The sequence below is a fragment of the Parasteatoda tepidariorum genome, chromosome 6, assembly GCF_982258835.1.
Source record: "Parasteatoda tepidariorum strain Cologne lab strain chromosome 6, Ptep-v5.0, whole genome shotgun sequence".
Taxonomy (NCBI): domain Eukaryota; kingdom Metazoa; phylum Arthropoda; class Arachnida; order Araneae; family Theridiidae; genus Parasteatoda; species Parasteatoda tepidariorum.
In genome coordinates, this window is record NC_141760.1 from 59402859 (window position 1) to 59418128 (window position 15270).

The following is a 15270-nucleotide window of genomic DNA, read 5'->3' on the forward strand; positions in this document are numbered from 1 at the left end:
GTAGATTTTTACAAATTATAATAATTAATGTATGAAATTGCTTTCTAAAATGATCACATTAAAGATTAAGCATCTTATTAAATTACAATACTCAGGGGTCTGTCTAGGTTTTTCTGTGAAAATTTAGACATAATTTGTGAAAATTAAAAATTTTATTAAAAAATCAACACAAAAATATGGATTTATCGTTTCTTACAGGATGCAAAAATAAAATTTTAATAAAAAGTATTTTGTGAAACTACCGTTTTTCCTAAAGTTGAATTTGTGAAGGCACAGCTAAAGTAAGGTAGTAAATTTGGCATGGACAGACTTTGGCTTGACATATTTGAAATTCTTTCTGCTTTGAATTTATAACTTTTGGATAGAGTGTGTTAACTTAAGTTTAATCCTCCATTATGCAATCGTAGAGAATCAATAGAAAGGTTAAGGTAATTTCATTTATTACTTCTCAATTGTGTCGCACAATTTGTATTCCTAAGTATAAACATTTTTCATCTTAGGTTTAATCTTACATTATCGAATCATAGCGAGACATTTGTCCCACTTAAATTTAAAAAAATAGTGAAATAGAAAGATTAAGGCAATTTCATTTATTACTTACTCTATTGTGTCACAAATTCTGCATTCCTAATTATAAACATTTCGTTTTTCAAATACAGTTAATTATTTCTGAAACCTAGGTAATTGCTTATTTTGTTACATTTAACATATTAACAAAATATTCTTACATAAAATTATATTTTTCATAAACCAAATTAAATTTTTTTCATCACCTTTTAAATAAAAAAAGATGGAAGAGAAACAATCACTAGGGTTGATAAATGAAGCCTCCCATCTTTAAAAATTAACATTTAATCATTCTAAACGTCGTAACCATCAAGCTTTTTGTACAAAGCGTCAAGGTTGAATTTAGTGGATGAAATGAAAAAAGTAACAAGGATTGCTCTCGTTAAGCAATTATACAACCAAAGCAAGGATTCCTTCATCAGATCAGTGCAAGCCAAGGCTTTCTAAGTCTGCTTCCTCCAGGCAGTACAACTTATTGTAAGCTTTCCCTCCCAATGCTCTCAAATCCTTCTCGTAACTGTCTAACCACCTTGTAGGGGGTTTGTCTCTTCCTTCTTCTTGTACCCTCGATTTTTGAGATAGTCAATTTTTTAGCTGGATCTAAATTTTCATATCAAAAAATGTGTCCCAGTCATCTCCTCCTGTAGGACTTAATAACTCTCAAAATGTTAGGTTGTTTATATTCATTTTATATTTCATGGCTATATAAATGCCTCTGAAAATTACTAAGAAGACTTTCAAAAATGAGCAATCTATTTTCCTCTAATTTATTAATTACCCAGCTCTCACAACCAGACAAAACAATTGGTCTAATCAGAGTTTTGCGTAATTTGACTTCAGTACTTGTAGAGATAAATTTCGATTTTAACTGGTATCTTAGACCTACATAAGGGATTGCACACCATGTTCTTTGACGCTCACTACCTTAAATTTTGTTTCCTTCTCACTCATTGCCAAGCTCAAAATTCTAGGTTTTAATTCAATATAAAATGTGTTAAAAGAAAGGATATGTTTGAAATATTTAGAGAAAAAAATAAGATTACAAGATCTGCTCGAAATCTGAAGTCCGTTAAGTAAAAAATTCACCCTACTGTTTGAAATCTATTTTGAAAAAAAAAAAAAAAAAAAAAAATTTAAAATTTTCTAGGTTCTTAGAAAAAGTTTGCAAACTAGAGAAATTTGCAAAATAGAAGTTCAATAAATGAAAATCTAAGAATATATTGCCAAGTAATTGTGTGTTATCATTTTATAGGTAGTGTTTTAACAAATGCAATATATCTAATTGATAAACATTTATACTATTATTTAACTGCCAAGATACACATAGAAGATTGGTAAATCCTATAAATTTATTATTTAGAATTACAAATAAATTTTACTATTTATAGCAATATTTTAAAATTTAATTTTTATTATAACTGGTTAACATATTCAATCAAAACAATGAAGTTGAAATTAGTTTTTAAAATGGATAGGAGTATTGAAAAATTTACTTTTTCTATTGTTGTTAAATAATCACTTTGGGGAAAATCTTAAGCTTTTTTAAATAGTAACCAAAAAATAAATAAGAATTTAGAGGACAGACTTGTAAAAAAAATTGCCAATTTCAAGGAAACGGCATTCTTTCCTTACAGTAGCTCAATCAATAAAAACTTAAAATCAAATAGAACTTCAATTTTTTTTAGAAATTGAAAATAATACAATTGATTTAAATTTAAACTGTGATCTGAAAAACATTTGGAAGATCTCTGAGTTGAGATTTTGGCGAGCATAAACACACCAGTATTTTGAAGAAAGGTTAATGCAATAAAACACATAGGTATATTTGAATGAAACAATTATCTTAGAAGGAATTATCTGTTACTTTGAGAAACAAAAATGATTGTGACTGAAAAAATGATGGGGATTAGCAAGCAAAATAAGTAATTATTTCTTATTTTTAAGAAATAAAAACAAATTTCAAATCTAAGGTTGATTTATTCAAGTACTTTTCTTAAAATCATTAGTTTAAGTCAAAAAAACTGTTTTTTAAAACATATCGATTTTAATTTTTTAAAATACATCATTGATTATAATTATAATGGGAAATAATTTAAATTTTTTATTCTATAGTTATAAAATTAATTATCACAGAATTAATAAATTTCAATTAGCAAAATTAAATAAGTACCTGGTGTGAAATAAATAACTACAGCTTCTGCTTAATCTTAGAAAGCTTTGGTAAAAAATAAAGTGAGTGTGTAATGCATTTTTTATATGTTTTTATACATCTTTAAAATGTAATTATTGAAAGGTAATTTTTTTCACAAAAAAACATAACGTTGATAAAAATTCTTCCAATTGCTGGTTTTAAAAACACATCAAAACTACATTTTGTTTAAAGATATATATGAACTATGTATAAGCAATATTAATTAAGAAATCACTGTATTAAGGCATAAAAGCAGAACAAATATAAATTACTCTTCTTGTTTTCTTATAAGAAACAAGTATAAAGATATATTTGTCAAACTGTTGTTATGGTATAGTACAAGGCTACACAAAGTTTAAAATAAAAAATCTGCGAAATTAATTTGGTGATTTTTTAAAGCCTGTTTTTCAATTGTTATAATGGTAAGTATAAATTGTATTTAATTAGAATCTTGAATTCATATGCATTAAACATTTCTATAAGATTTTTTTTCAGGCAGTAATCTAGTTTAAAAATTACATCATAATTTTTAATACAACAAAAAAGCTGCATTATAACTATAAATATTCTTTTTTAAATTATCGCAGCAAGGAAATATTTTTACTAAACAAATTTATAGTTTAATATTTTATTGTAAAAAGAGCTGCATAGTATAAAATAGAAAATAAATGAAATTAGTATTTAACATTCATAAAACTAGCTATTATTGTTTTTATGAAAAATATCTGTATTTGAAAAAAATATTAGTTAAAGTATTATTATTAGTATTAATAAAATAACAGTTCTTGAAACATGCACACACTTTAATTGAATATGTGGGTTACTTATATTCAAATATCACGAAGTATTTAATTATATTCTGCCATGCACACAGTGCAACAGGTGTTTAATCACTTTGTTACCATGCATGTACAATTAACCATTATTTATTCCCCATTATAAGGCCTCTAATGGCAATGTGGAAAAAGTGCACTGTAAATAGGTAAAAGCACTTTTTTTTTAATTTAACCATTGTTAGTTTACTTAATTAATATAAAAATATTTAGGAACACAAGCCAGTAAAATATTGAACAAAATAAATCTCTGTTTCAGTTTTATAAAAATCACTTTTACTGTTTTCTTACAGCTCAACATTCAAATATTTTCTTTATAAAACATAACATTTAAATAGTTATAAATTGAATACAACATTCTGTAAGTCAACTGGATGTAATTCCAAATCAACTTCATTTTCAAAGCTTTCATTGGTAAATATATCTAAATGTTTAATTTTCTTCTTCGGAGGTTCTTCATTCTCTTCCATATAGTCAATTTTATTCATTACAGCTACTTCTGCAAACAGGTGTAATACTTCTTCCGGGGTTGAATTAATTAACTTGTCGGGTAGCGACAATCGACCTTTGTTTTCACAACCAGACAGTATGTGTTGAGCGTATAATTTAACCGCTGGATTATAATGCTTACGAAGTATATGAAGTTCCCACAGAGCAGTCGAGTGAGGATTACAATGTTCAGGATCTTCAATTTCTGGCAAATATATTCCACTACCAATAGAACTTTCAGAGTCAAGTAATATGTCAGATCCCTTAACATTTAAAATAAGGTTTCGCAATGAACTCAGTAATCCCAAGGTACCATGCACGGGAGTCTGTAAACTCACAGTACAAACTCGTTTTATGAAGGCTAACATCCTATTAGAAGATATTCTTTTCTTTTTTCTTAATATGTTAAACTCTAAGCACTTCAGAGTTAAATCAAGATGCTCTATATCCGTTGAATGACTTAAATTCCATAGTCCTTGATACATATGGCAATATATTTTATGGGGATCTATGTGCAATGATTCAGCTTGTCCTGCCAGAATTGTAAATAAAGTGTAAACGCCGTGCAATTTCTCAACATCATTCAGTTTACCTGATTCCATCATACCACATAACACAGCATTCAGGTCATCGAAAAATTCTAAATTTATTAAATGAGCGAATTTTGAAAGACCTTCTAATGCAGGAGCAATAAGAATCATCTTATCGCCGTCTTTCAGAATGTGGAAAAACACCCAAAATATTTTGTTTAGCGTTTTAGTGTGGTGTTTCCTGACAGTTTCAACACTTTCATAGGCTTGAGTTTCTTTCAACTCTGCTTCCAATTCTTTCATCTTCTTTTTATCTCTACGCTGCGTGCGAGACATTCTTTGCCATTCCTTTCTGCCTTTATTCATGTCAATCTTTTCAATTTCCGGCTTGGCCTCACGAAGATTCAAACTCAGAAATGATCTCAGCAAAGCAGGAGGAATTCTAAACTTTCGCTGTTTTATAACACTCACTATTTGCTTCACTAATTCTTCAGAAGCTTCCCCTAATTTATCAGCCTTAAACATTTTTTGAAAGGCATCACAGCACAACTCAGTAACTTCTTCCTCACCGTCAATAGCTAATGGCACTAACTTATTAATAATATCTCTGAAGAAATTAAAGCTGAAACGAGTCTTCAGCAACTCACACTTACATTTCAACGCAACCAATCCAATTTCGATAGCAACTTTTTTAAAGGTTAAAGAGGCAGACGACATTTGAGTAGATCTCATATCACGAATAAGCTCATACAGTAAATCTAAATACTTCTTGTAACACTTTAACAGGGTTTGTTCGTATCCCAGCAATTTTTTCGTCTCCTTCTTCAGTTTAACCTTCGAATCAGTTTCTTCTTGTAGCCTGATTTTATAGCCTGGTAGAATATCAGAAAACACATGCAACAGAGAGAGGCACAATATTTTCTTTTCGCTTACAATCATCTTAGTGGTTGGATTTTGGAGCATGGAAATGAGTTCCTTAAGAGCCAACATATTATTATCTGGGTCCTCAATTAAAGACGTACAAATTAGAGCCACCTTTCGTTTCAGTTCTTGCAGTTGCTTCTTCTGATGAGCATAGGTCTCGATCAAATTTTCAGATTTAATGTTTTTGACGGTTTTAATTTCAGGAGACTCGTCCTCAGAATCAGGTAAAATTTCCGATCTAAACATCAGCCCTTGTTTGTTTTTAATGGGAAGCAAATTTCGGACTTTAGTACTTTTTCGAATACGTGGTTGCTTCTCATAATTTTCTTCAATATCACTACATTCAGACGAAACAACTTCAGTTTCTTCTTCGCTTTGTCTGTTTTTCTGTTCATGATTGGATTTGAAATTTGATTTTTTCTGTTTAGAAAAACTTTTCTTCTTGAAGTTTGCCTTATTCTTTTGCTTAACATTAGATTTTGATTTGTCACGTTTTTTAAATTTTGTTTCCTTACGAAGTTGTTTCTTTTTTACGCTCATTTTATACCTTTTTATTGGATCAGAGCACGTTTCTGTGAAAGTAAACAAATTTCGGCAAGTCAACAAAAAGTACGCGGTTGAAGTTGCAAGGAAAGGCATCAAAAAAACTGAGGCCTATTTCTAGCTTATTTTGTTCACGCTAACAAATATTCTGATAGAATTTATCCATTATTTTTTTATTATGGAGGCATTCAAGCAAGAGTTTTTATCAAATTACAATGATTTAATACAATTTTATTCGTTTTTATGAGTTTAATCGTTTTCGTAAAATAAGTCTTAGAGATTACAAGAGAATTAGAAGTAAGATAACATTATTCACCATGTGCCGAAAAGAAAAACAAAAACAAGTCTGCAAGTGGGGCTATTTGTAAATTTTTAATAATTTAAGTTATCACAAAAGGGCATAAACACTAAAAGAATTTATTTATAATAAATGAACACGTGTTTTAAGTGATTTCAAATGCATAAAAATGTCGATTGAGGAGAAGTTCCTTGCCGCCGTTGATGTCGTCAACAGTATTCCATACGATGGTTACTATTTATACATGATGATTGATTTTATACCTTTGATAAACTTAATTATTGCTATTATATAATTTAATTACTACATTTAAACTTTGCTGTCCAGTATCAAAAAAAATTGCAATTTATTATATTCTCGACTTAATGCTTAACTTTAGGATTAATCAAATTTCAAACTGATAGTAAAACTTGTTAAGGTGATGTGCCCTTGAGGCCATTCAAATGCTATTTGTTTGTTGCTTAAATGTATGAGATTGTCTGTAAAAAGATAAGATTCTGGTGCTTACGATTTTGAAACCTTATTTTTGTGCATTGAGTTTCTGGAACTTAATGCAATTGTTAACACATAACTTAAAATGTTGAACAACTCTCTACAGGGCTGCAAAACAGTCGGCCTTTTTTGAATAAGTCCAGTCGGCTGGTTTTTATTAAAAGAATTAACTCTTATTTTTTTAAAAAGTCAGCTTTTTTTTTTTTTTTTTTTTTTTGGTTTCTTTAATTTTTTACTTTATTTCTCAACACGTGTTTCATTAAATTTACTTTATTGTTTACTATTTAGTAAAAACATATTAAGTATAACTCACATTTAGCTAAAAAATTTTATGATGCGTTTAGTGTCTAAAAGGCACAAACAGTCATTATCTACTTTAAGTTACACAATGGCAATATCATTTAAAATATATTTTCATGATTTAAGAAATGTTGTGAGTACTTTATTTACAATTCTATGTACTACAAAAAGTAATAGATTATGATAAAAATAATAAATTATTAATATGATTTTAATAATCAATTTTTTATTTTATTAAATTATTAATTAAAAAATAATAACTTATGAGACAGTATTGAGCTGTTTAGTTTACTGATCCACTAAAACTATAAAACAAAAATATATAAGTTGAAAATTTCCATTGTGTTTTCAAAATAGCTTAGACATAAATGAAATATATCCATTTAATTTATCATTAATTTTTAATAAGGTAATTAAGATTTTTTTATTAGTGGTTTTAAAAGTCTAATTCTGTATTCCTACAGATAATTTTTTAATGTACTGTTTAGTTTCTGTTTAAAATAAAATTTAAAACAGTAGAAAAACGAGTAACTATTTTTAATAAGCATAGGAAAAAGGAAATATATCTTTTCACAATTTATAACATTAAAAATAAATTCATAATAAAATAGTTATTCTAGTTTGAATCCTTACTGCACACTTTTACTTTAGTATTAAGTTTTATTTTACTTCAAATTTTTAAGTTTATTTTTTAAGGACACTAAATATTAGTGATTCTGGTTACACTACTTACTTTGACACCACCCTAAAGTCTTTCTAAATTTATTACAATAATGATAGAAAATATCCGAACTGTATATTTTAATTGCTCCAGAACAAACCTTCTTCAAAAACTGTGCTAAATCTTCTTTTTATCTGGAATTTTCTGTAAAACAGTAAGATTAATTTAAAGTAATAATAAAAATCTATCTTTTGTTGTAAAAGTTGGGAAATCCATTATTATACTTCCTAGTAGTTTAATATTATTCTTAACATTTCTTAAGATCTCTATTACTCATTTATTAAGATTTCTTAAGATAAGCTTGTTTCTCTTTCTGTAATGGTTAAACCACTCTGCATATGCCCATCTTTTTATTTTTCTACAGTCATTATGTGTTTGGATCATAAGAAATTGTTCCTGTTTATTAAATCAAAACTATAGCATGACCATTTATGTACTTTCATTTATGCTTTATTCATATTATTTTGATATATTCATACATAAGACAAAGTATACCTATATCCTTATTTGCATATATATATTTTAGAAGCCTATCATATAATACATCAATATTATAAGATAGGCTTCTAAAATATCTATACAATTAAATGCATATTTTATTTGTTCCTAGTTATGAACTAAACTTAAAATAGACACAAATAGATAAAATAGCTAATGACTTTTGTTTCAATTAACATTTCAAATGAATAATGTTGCATACTTTTAGAGGATAGCTTATATGAGAATTATCAAAAATTTAAGCCAGAAATCCCTAAGAAGACAAGTGATGACGCTTGCTTTACGATAGGGCTAATTAGGATTGAGCGTGTAAACTCTTTGGCGTAAGCCCCAAGACATTAACAGATAAAGCAACTCTAACATAAATCGTTTAAAGATATAGCATTTAAGCAAGACCTAGACTAAAGGTAGAGGTATGCAGAAGACATTAATCACTCCCTCTCTGAAATATAAATGGTGAATTAGTTTTTTATATCATTTTAGATTAATGTTTTGTATAAATTAAATAGATTTAAAAACTGTTATGGTTTGATTGCATTTCAGTAAAGTTTGTTTTAGGAAAACCGAAACATTTAATTAAGAAAGTAAATTAAATTACTTCTGTTCCCCTGTTTTTCTGCTCAATAGTTCAGTAAATAAAATGATCAACATTCTCTTTACAAAGGACTTGAATCTACTTTATCTCTTTAGCATTTAATGTTTGAGTATCTATATTTTATATCTTAATCACAATTTTTCTCATTTAGGAACTTTTGAGCCATCAGATGAGATTATGCTGAAATTTTATGCCTTTCAAAAGCAAGCAACTGAAGGTCCGTGCAAAGAGCCTAAACCTTATATTTGGAACACTATAGGGAGAAGCAAATGGTAATTTATTCACTTGTCTTTCAACATGATAAACTGTAATAGTAAACTGTTTGATTTTGTATAAGAACATAGATGTGAAAATGCAGCATAAGAGCTCTAGCTCATAAAGCAGCATTAATCATAAGTAAGAAAAAATTCTAGTCAGACAAAAGATAACAATGATTTGTGTGTGAATAGCGTACAATAGCCAACAATCAAACAGTTTATAATAAAACTACATTCAATTACAGTGTACAACCACTGCTTGAAAGTAAGCAACATTAGCATAGCAAGCTAGCATTAGTAGACAACCATTTACTAATGTTACTTACTCTCTATGGGCTTAATATGACATTTCCGCCCCTACATTCCTTTATGAAATATGCTTATTTTAGGTCTCCTCTACCTGTCTTAGCATTCAAACCATCCTGTATATTGATAAATTTAATTACATATATTTATAAATTATTAACTATACTTTATATATTATTAATATATTGTTAACTATACTTAATAAGGAATTTATTTTCGTGACTGAACAAGTTTTGTCTGTTTTTCTCTTAAAATTTAATTTGATATTATGCTAGCCAAATACCCATTCTTCATACGGGAGAAAAGCAAAGCACCGATTACTGAGTACTGAAAAACACTACAAAATCATACACATAACTTTCAGGCTAATACTGACACAAATAATAAAGCTAAAATGATACCAATGTTTTTTTTTTATTTACTAATATTTTTTGCCTTTCTTGGTTGATTTACATTATTAGATTAAGCAAAAGTTAGCATTATTAATTAAGCAAATTAGATTAAGCAACAGCTCATCCCATCAAAATAAAGATTGACTGTATTCTGTATCAAATGACATAATGCTGTTGCTCTAGGCAACCCATTTTTAAAATATTCCACAGTCAAGCTGCTTCTTCCAGTACTTATATCTTTGAGGGATCATAAAATCATAATCTATCTTAAAAATGTACGGTATTGGTGCAGCTGTAATCGGCACCAAATTTACATTAAAATGCATTGTACCTATCTAAGAATATATTTTGTACCTATTAAAACTGCACCAATTTCTATGATGCTAGTAGTGCCTATTACCAAATTTAAGCATCATTGGTGTCAGTAATACTATGGCTACTTTTTACAGTATCCCATAATAAATAAGTACAATTTCCTATTAATTTTGCTTTTTAGTTGATGGTTTATTTTTTTATTTCAATTAGTATCAATTACCAAAATTAGTTAAGCATCATTGACGTCAATAATAGTTTGCCGATTTTGACATTCTCTAAAACGAAATTGTACAATTTCATTATTATTTTGCCTTATAGTACATAGCTTATTTTTTACTTTAATTTGTAATTATTACCAAAATAAATCATCATTGATGTTAATAATAATATTGGTGTTTTATTACATTTCTCTTCAACAAATTAATACTATTTCTCCCTTAATTTTGCTTTTCAGTTTAAAACTTATTTTTTTATTTCATTTATCATTTATTTTAAATTATATAGTTTTATAAAAACATGTTTTAAAATCATAATTATAAACAAAATAAATATGTGGTTTCAGATTGCCATAAAAATATTAATCTGGCAAAATAGTCTGCTTATGTACCTTTGATCACATCAAGGGCGCCGGCAGGGGGGTGCAAGGAGGTGCACTTGCACCCCCCCTGGCTTTTTTTCAACAATTAAAGAGGTACAGAAAAACAATTTTGTTATAAACTTTTTTAATTAAAAACATTTTTATTCGAAAACAAATAATTAAGTAATTATTGATATATAACAATTAAAAAATTGTTTAATCAAACAAGAATTGTAATCGTCTTGTTTGCTGTCCAAATCTGTTTATAACTTTTTCAATGAATTCTGAGTCATCTTTAATTCTTTTCTTATGCACACTGAGCATGCATTAACTACTTAATCTCTCGTGAGACATTGTAGACCTATTCCATGTTTTGATGCGTCGCATTGTGCTAAAAGTGCGTTCAATAGTGCACGTAGTAGCTGAAAGAGTTAGGCCAATTTTGATTACCTCCGCTACTACTGGATAAAACGGTGTGGCCTCGATAACTAAATCGATGTATTAAAGGGATTCATAAGAATTTTCTCCATTCCTCCACATTTCGTACCACGTTGTAGCTTCAGTGATGAAATTCAGGGAGAGCTTATTTTCGCAACCGGAACTTACTTCTTTTCTAATGTTTTTACTTAGGCTGATTCAATCATCGTTGATTAATAAGAAAAATTCATTTTTAGGAAAAATACATAAATGTTAAATAAAGGTTCTTTGAAGTGTGTTTGTTTTTAAAGTCTCTAAATAACTCAATATCTGTATGCAAACATTACCTTGAATTATTACAGAATAAAGCTCTACACTATTTTATTTAATTTTTTTTTAACTTAGGCTTTATTTGTTTCTACTCAGTGATGAAGCCAAGGGCCCATGTTATCCCTCTCCTGAAATTTTGAGTTTAAAAATATATATAATCTCAATAGAAAGAACTTTTCTGTATATATTTCTTAAAATTTTTCCAAAAATAATTTTTTATCTAATATATGCAGTATTCTTATTCTTTAAATTTCAAGATATCATCTAGCGTAATTTGAAATAAAATTGCTATTTTCCCATAATGTAATGTAAAATTTAAGGTAATAACTAAATAGAGAAACATGACTTTTAACACTAAATAATTCAGATTCGTGTGTGCTATATTTGACATATAAAAAATAAAGTTACTTTAAACCAGAGGTGGAATTTTGTGTGGCACACAAACTTAATTTAAATTGAAAAAAAAATAATATTTTGAAAAAAATTTTAATATAAAAGAATTAGTAAAAATTAAAACAATACAGAAATCACATTAGTGTTTGTATCCTTGTAAGTTTTCTCCTTATTATTTGTAATTGTAAAATTGTATCATTTAGAAAAAAAGTAATTAAATGTAATTTTCCGTTTATTATTTTCTTGCTCATTTAAATACATAAAAATGATGAGCAAAAAATTGTGATTGATTAAATGTTAACCATTGTTTAAATTTCACTAGAAACAATTAAATTTTTCAAGATTTTAAGATAACATCTGTGATATTTGCTAACTTATAGATTTATTTGATCTAGAAAAAAAAAGTTACTGTACGTGTAACAATTCAATGAACAACATTAACACGGTAGTACTTATTTACACTAAAAGTGGTGCACATGATGCTCAGTGTTAACCACTCCTGCTTTAAACAATTAAACTTCCTAAGAAAAAGAAAATAAATGCATTTTAAGAAAATCTGATGAAGTAACATATCTCTTGTTTTTTTTTTTTTTTTTGCTTGCATGCGGGTATTGAAGATATTGCTTTTATTTAAGAAAGAAAAAAAAATATTTCCATTATGAAGTTTAATTTTTTGAAGAAAATAAAAATTTTGTTACAAATTGACAATAAAGCCACATTTCGTACTTCTTTTAATGTCATATCTAAAAGTTACAAGTTTTAAGCTGTGCATGTTTTTAGATTGCCATGAATAAGTAGTATATCTTCGAGGTAAATATATCTTAACTTAATATTTAGCTGCTAGAGACCAGTGTCTTTTAAAAACTTAATTGTATTTATTTTACACTTTAAAATAACTCTCCAGAAAAAGGATCAGACAACTGAATATTATTTTTTCTAAAATATGTATTTTATATTATTTTTACTGACAATTTTTTCTTGCCATCATCATTCAACTTGTGATGATAGGAAAAGCTCCTTTCGATTTAATGAAACAGATTTTTAAATTTCCAAACAACAAACGTTATCAAGATAAAAGAAAACGCCAACAATGTTTGGAAATCTAATGCAAAACATAATGAGAAGATTATAGCGATGTAGGGGAAGTTCGTACGGACCGGGTGAAGTTACTTCCGCTTAACCTTTTCACGTGGGCGCAAAAGTAAGAAATCGAGATCCTCTGGTGGGCTCTTTCTGAGACTGGGGGATAAATTCAAGAAAGGGAACCGCTAATCCCTAGAACAAGACAAGTGATGAGTGTTAAGCATCCCCAAGAGTTTTATTCTCCTTCTGTTATTCTAAACGCCATTTGCTATCTTTTACACCACGGCAGTTCGGGGTAATAGAAATACCACTGGGGGTGGATTCCAGTTTTTTGTTGAACAGTGAGAAAGCGCGGGAAAACTTCTTTGGTGGTTTTATAGGATTCAGGGTAAAAAACTACATTCCGAATGTCACATGTCGACTATTTATAGTGTTTTATAAACATTCAGAGTTAGTGCGGTGTGTCACAATTTCCTGGTTTTATTGTTTTAAATTCTATAAACAACACATAATCCTAACCATAGTCCCGAAAAACTATTCATTACGCTAGCTATAAAAATATTATGCGCGCGCAATCACTATATATATATATATATATATATATATATACATTTTTTTTTTGTTCTATCAAATATTTTACATCATATATTAACTTTAATATTACTGAAATTGTAGTGTGTCATTGCTTTACATTAATACTTTCAACGTATTATGAAACATTTAAACATTTTACTGTTTAAAATGTAAAAATATTATAACAGATTTGAGGAATAATTAAAAAAAACTTTGTTCTTTGGAATATTGTTTCAACGGGTAACTCAGTTTTTGAAAATTTCAGTTTGGTATCGCTGGCGTTATTTAAATAAGTTATTAAAGTTATATCTATTTTTTTATAAGCTCTTTGATGCCATATTAAAAGGATTGGTTTATTTACATGTTTCCGCAAAAAATAAACAAGCTAATGAGGTGCACAGTGATAATAAACACTCTATTATTGAGTTTAAAAACGTCGGAAATTTCAAGGACCAAAGGGAAAAGCTCGATCTACATCCATTTTTCACGTAAATAATGGATAGATCTTCCTCTCTTGCATTTTGGGGATTACTATGTTTAAAGTGTGAAATCAGTTCTTCCTGAGAGTTATCATGCAGTGAAATCGGGTCATAATGCGGAAAAAACCCTTTTGTTCGAGAGTGAAATAGATTTTTCTTTGAATCAATTTTTATATACATGAAGAGTTCTTTTTCGTGGTCATAATTTATTTAATTATAAATATCTATATTATACATTATAAATATCGGTATTTTAATTTATAAATATTTGTAACATTGCTGAAAATTTAATATCTCATCGAAAGATAATAAATTTTAGGAAAGAACATAAATAGTTGTAATGTCATATTTTTGTAGACAGGTCTCTTCAGTCTGAATTAATAGTGAATGGATTTAAGTCATAGCCGATGGAAAAGAAAATATAGGAAATTTAATTTGATGTCAACTCTTTGAATGAATTATTTTATTTTCATCTTTTTGATCTATCAACTTATGAAAAATACCGGTCACTTCAATAAATGATAAATATTTTTTCTCTTTATTCAGCAGAGTCATTTACTTATTATTGTTATTATTATTATTGATAATAATAATGAAATAAGAAAGCAAGGTAAATGAGGATAATTTTGCCCTAACTCCCGGCTAATTTGAAAGATCCTCTCTTGTTAAGAAAGTAAGATCATTTCGATTGAAAATTATGTTATCAAATAAATTCTTCTTATTTTATAAATTTTTAAGATTTCTTAAAAAATTATAAACTATAATAACTTTGTTAATTATTTAAAAATAAATACACAAAATTTTTTAATTAATTTTCAAAATAGTATATAAAAGTTTATATCATTCCTTTAAAAAATATTATATGCGTCAACCGAACTCTAAATTTAAAACACGATTCTTAGTACATTTATCCCTTGAACTCTTAGTTAGAATCTAATATGCGTTCTAAATATCTAACAAAATTTTTCTTCAACTTCCTTTATGTCTTTTTAAAATAGTTCCAAAAACGCGAAAACTCATAAATATTTCAGTTAATGTGCTTCAGTTGCAAATGATTATCATATAACAATCGGGCTCATTTCTTTTATTTTGCTGCAAATTTCATGAAAAGTAAGCACTTTATCGAAACTGCGTAGCATATATAATTTTTTTCCCTAGCATTTTTAC

The 15270-nt window shown here is 27.8% G+C and overlaps 2 protein-coding genes across 6 annotated transcripts in view; one reads left to right on the forward strand and one right to left on the reverse strand.

Annotated features, from left to right (window-relative positions):
- Positions 1-3844: 3844 nt before the first annotated feature.
- On the reverse strand, positions 3845-6169 carry Noc3 (Nucleolar complex protein 3). Its single transcript, XM_016072934.4, has one exon. The coding sequence runs from the start codon at positions 6072-6074 to the stop codon at positions 3930-3932; it is 2145 nt and encodes a 714-aa protein (XP_015928420.2). The 5' UTR covers positions 6075-6169; the 3' UTR covers positions 3845-3929.
- A 79-nt stretch (positions 6170-6248) lies between these two features.
- Positions 6249-15270, forward strand: part of LOC107455379 (uncharacterized) — a 48679-nt gene continuing 39657 nt past the window's right edge. For 2 of the 5 annotated variants that reach the window (XM_087165916.1, XM_087165914.1), the window contains exons 1-2: positions 6395-6605; positions 9133-9253. In XM_087165916.1, the coding sequence (XP_087022042.1) occupies positions 6545-6605; positions 9133-9253 (182 nt within the window). In that variant the 5' untranslated portion in view covers positions 6395-6544. Of the gene's footprint in view, positions 6375-6394; positions 6606-6679; positions 6794-6856; positions 6876-9132; positions 9254-15270 lie in introns of those variants that run through there. The other 3 variants (XM_087165917.1, XM_087165918.1, XM_087165919.1) reach the window with 3 other exon arrangements.

What these genes read in the sequence shown, in the direction of transcription:
- Noc3 (XM_016072934.4), bottom strand. Translation starts at nt 6,074, where the DNA reads ATGAGCGTAAAAAAGAAACAACTTCGTAAGGAAACAAAATTTAAAAAA.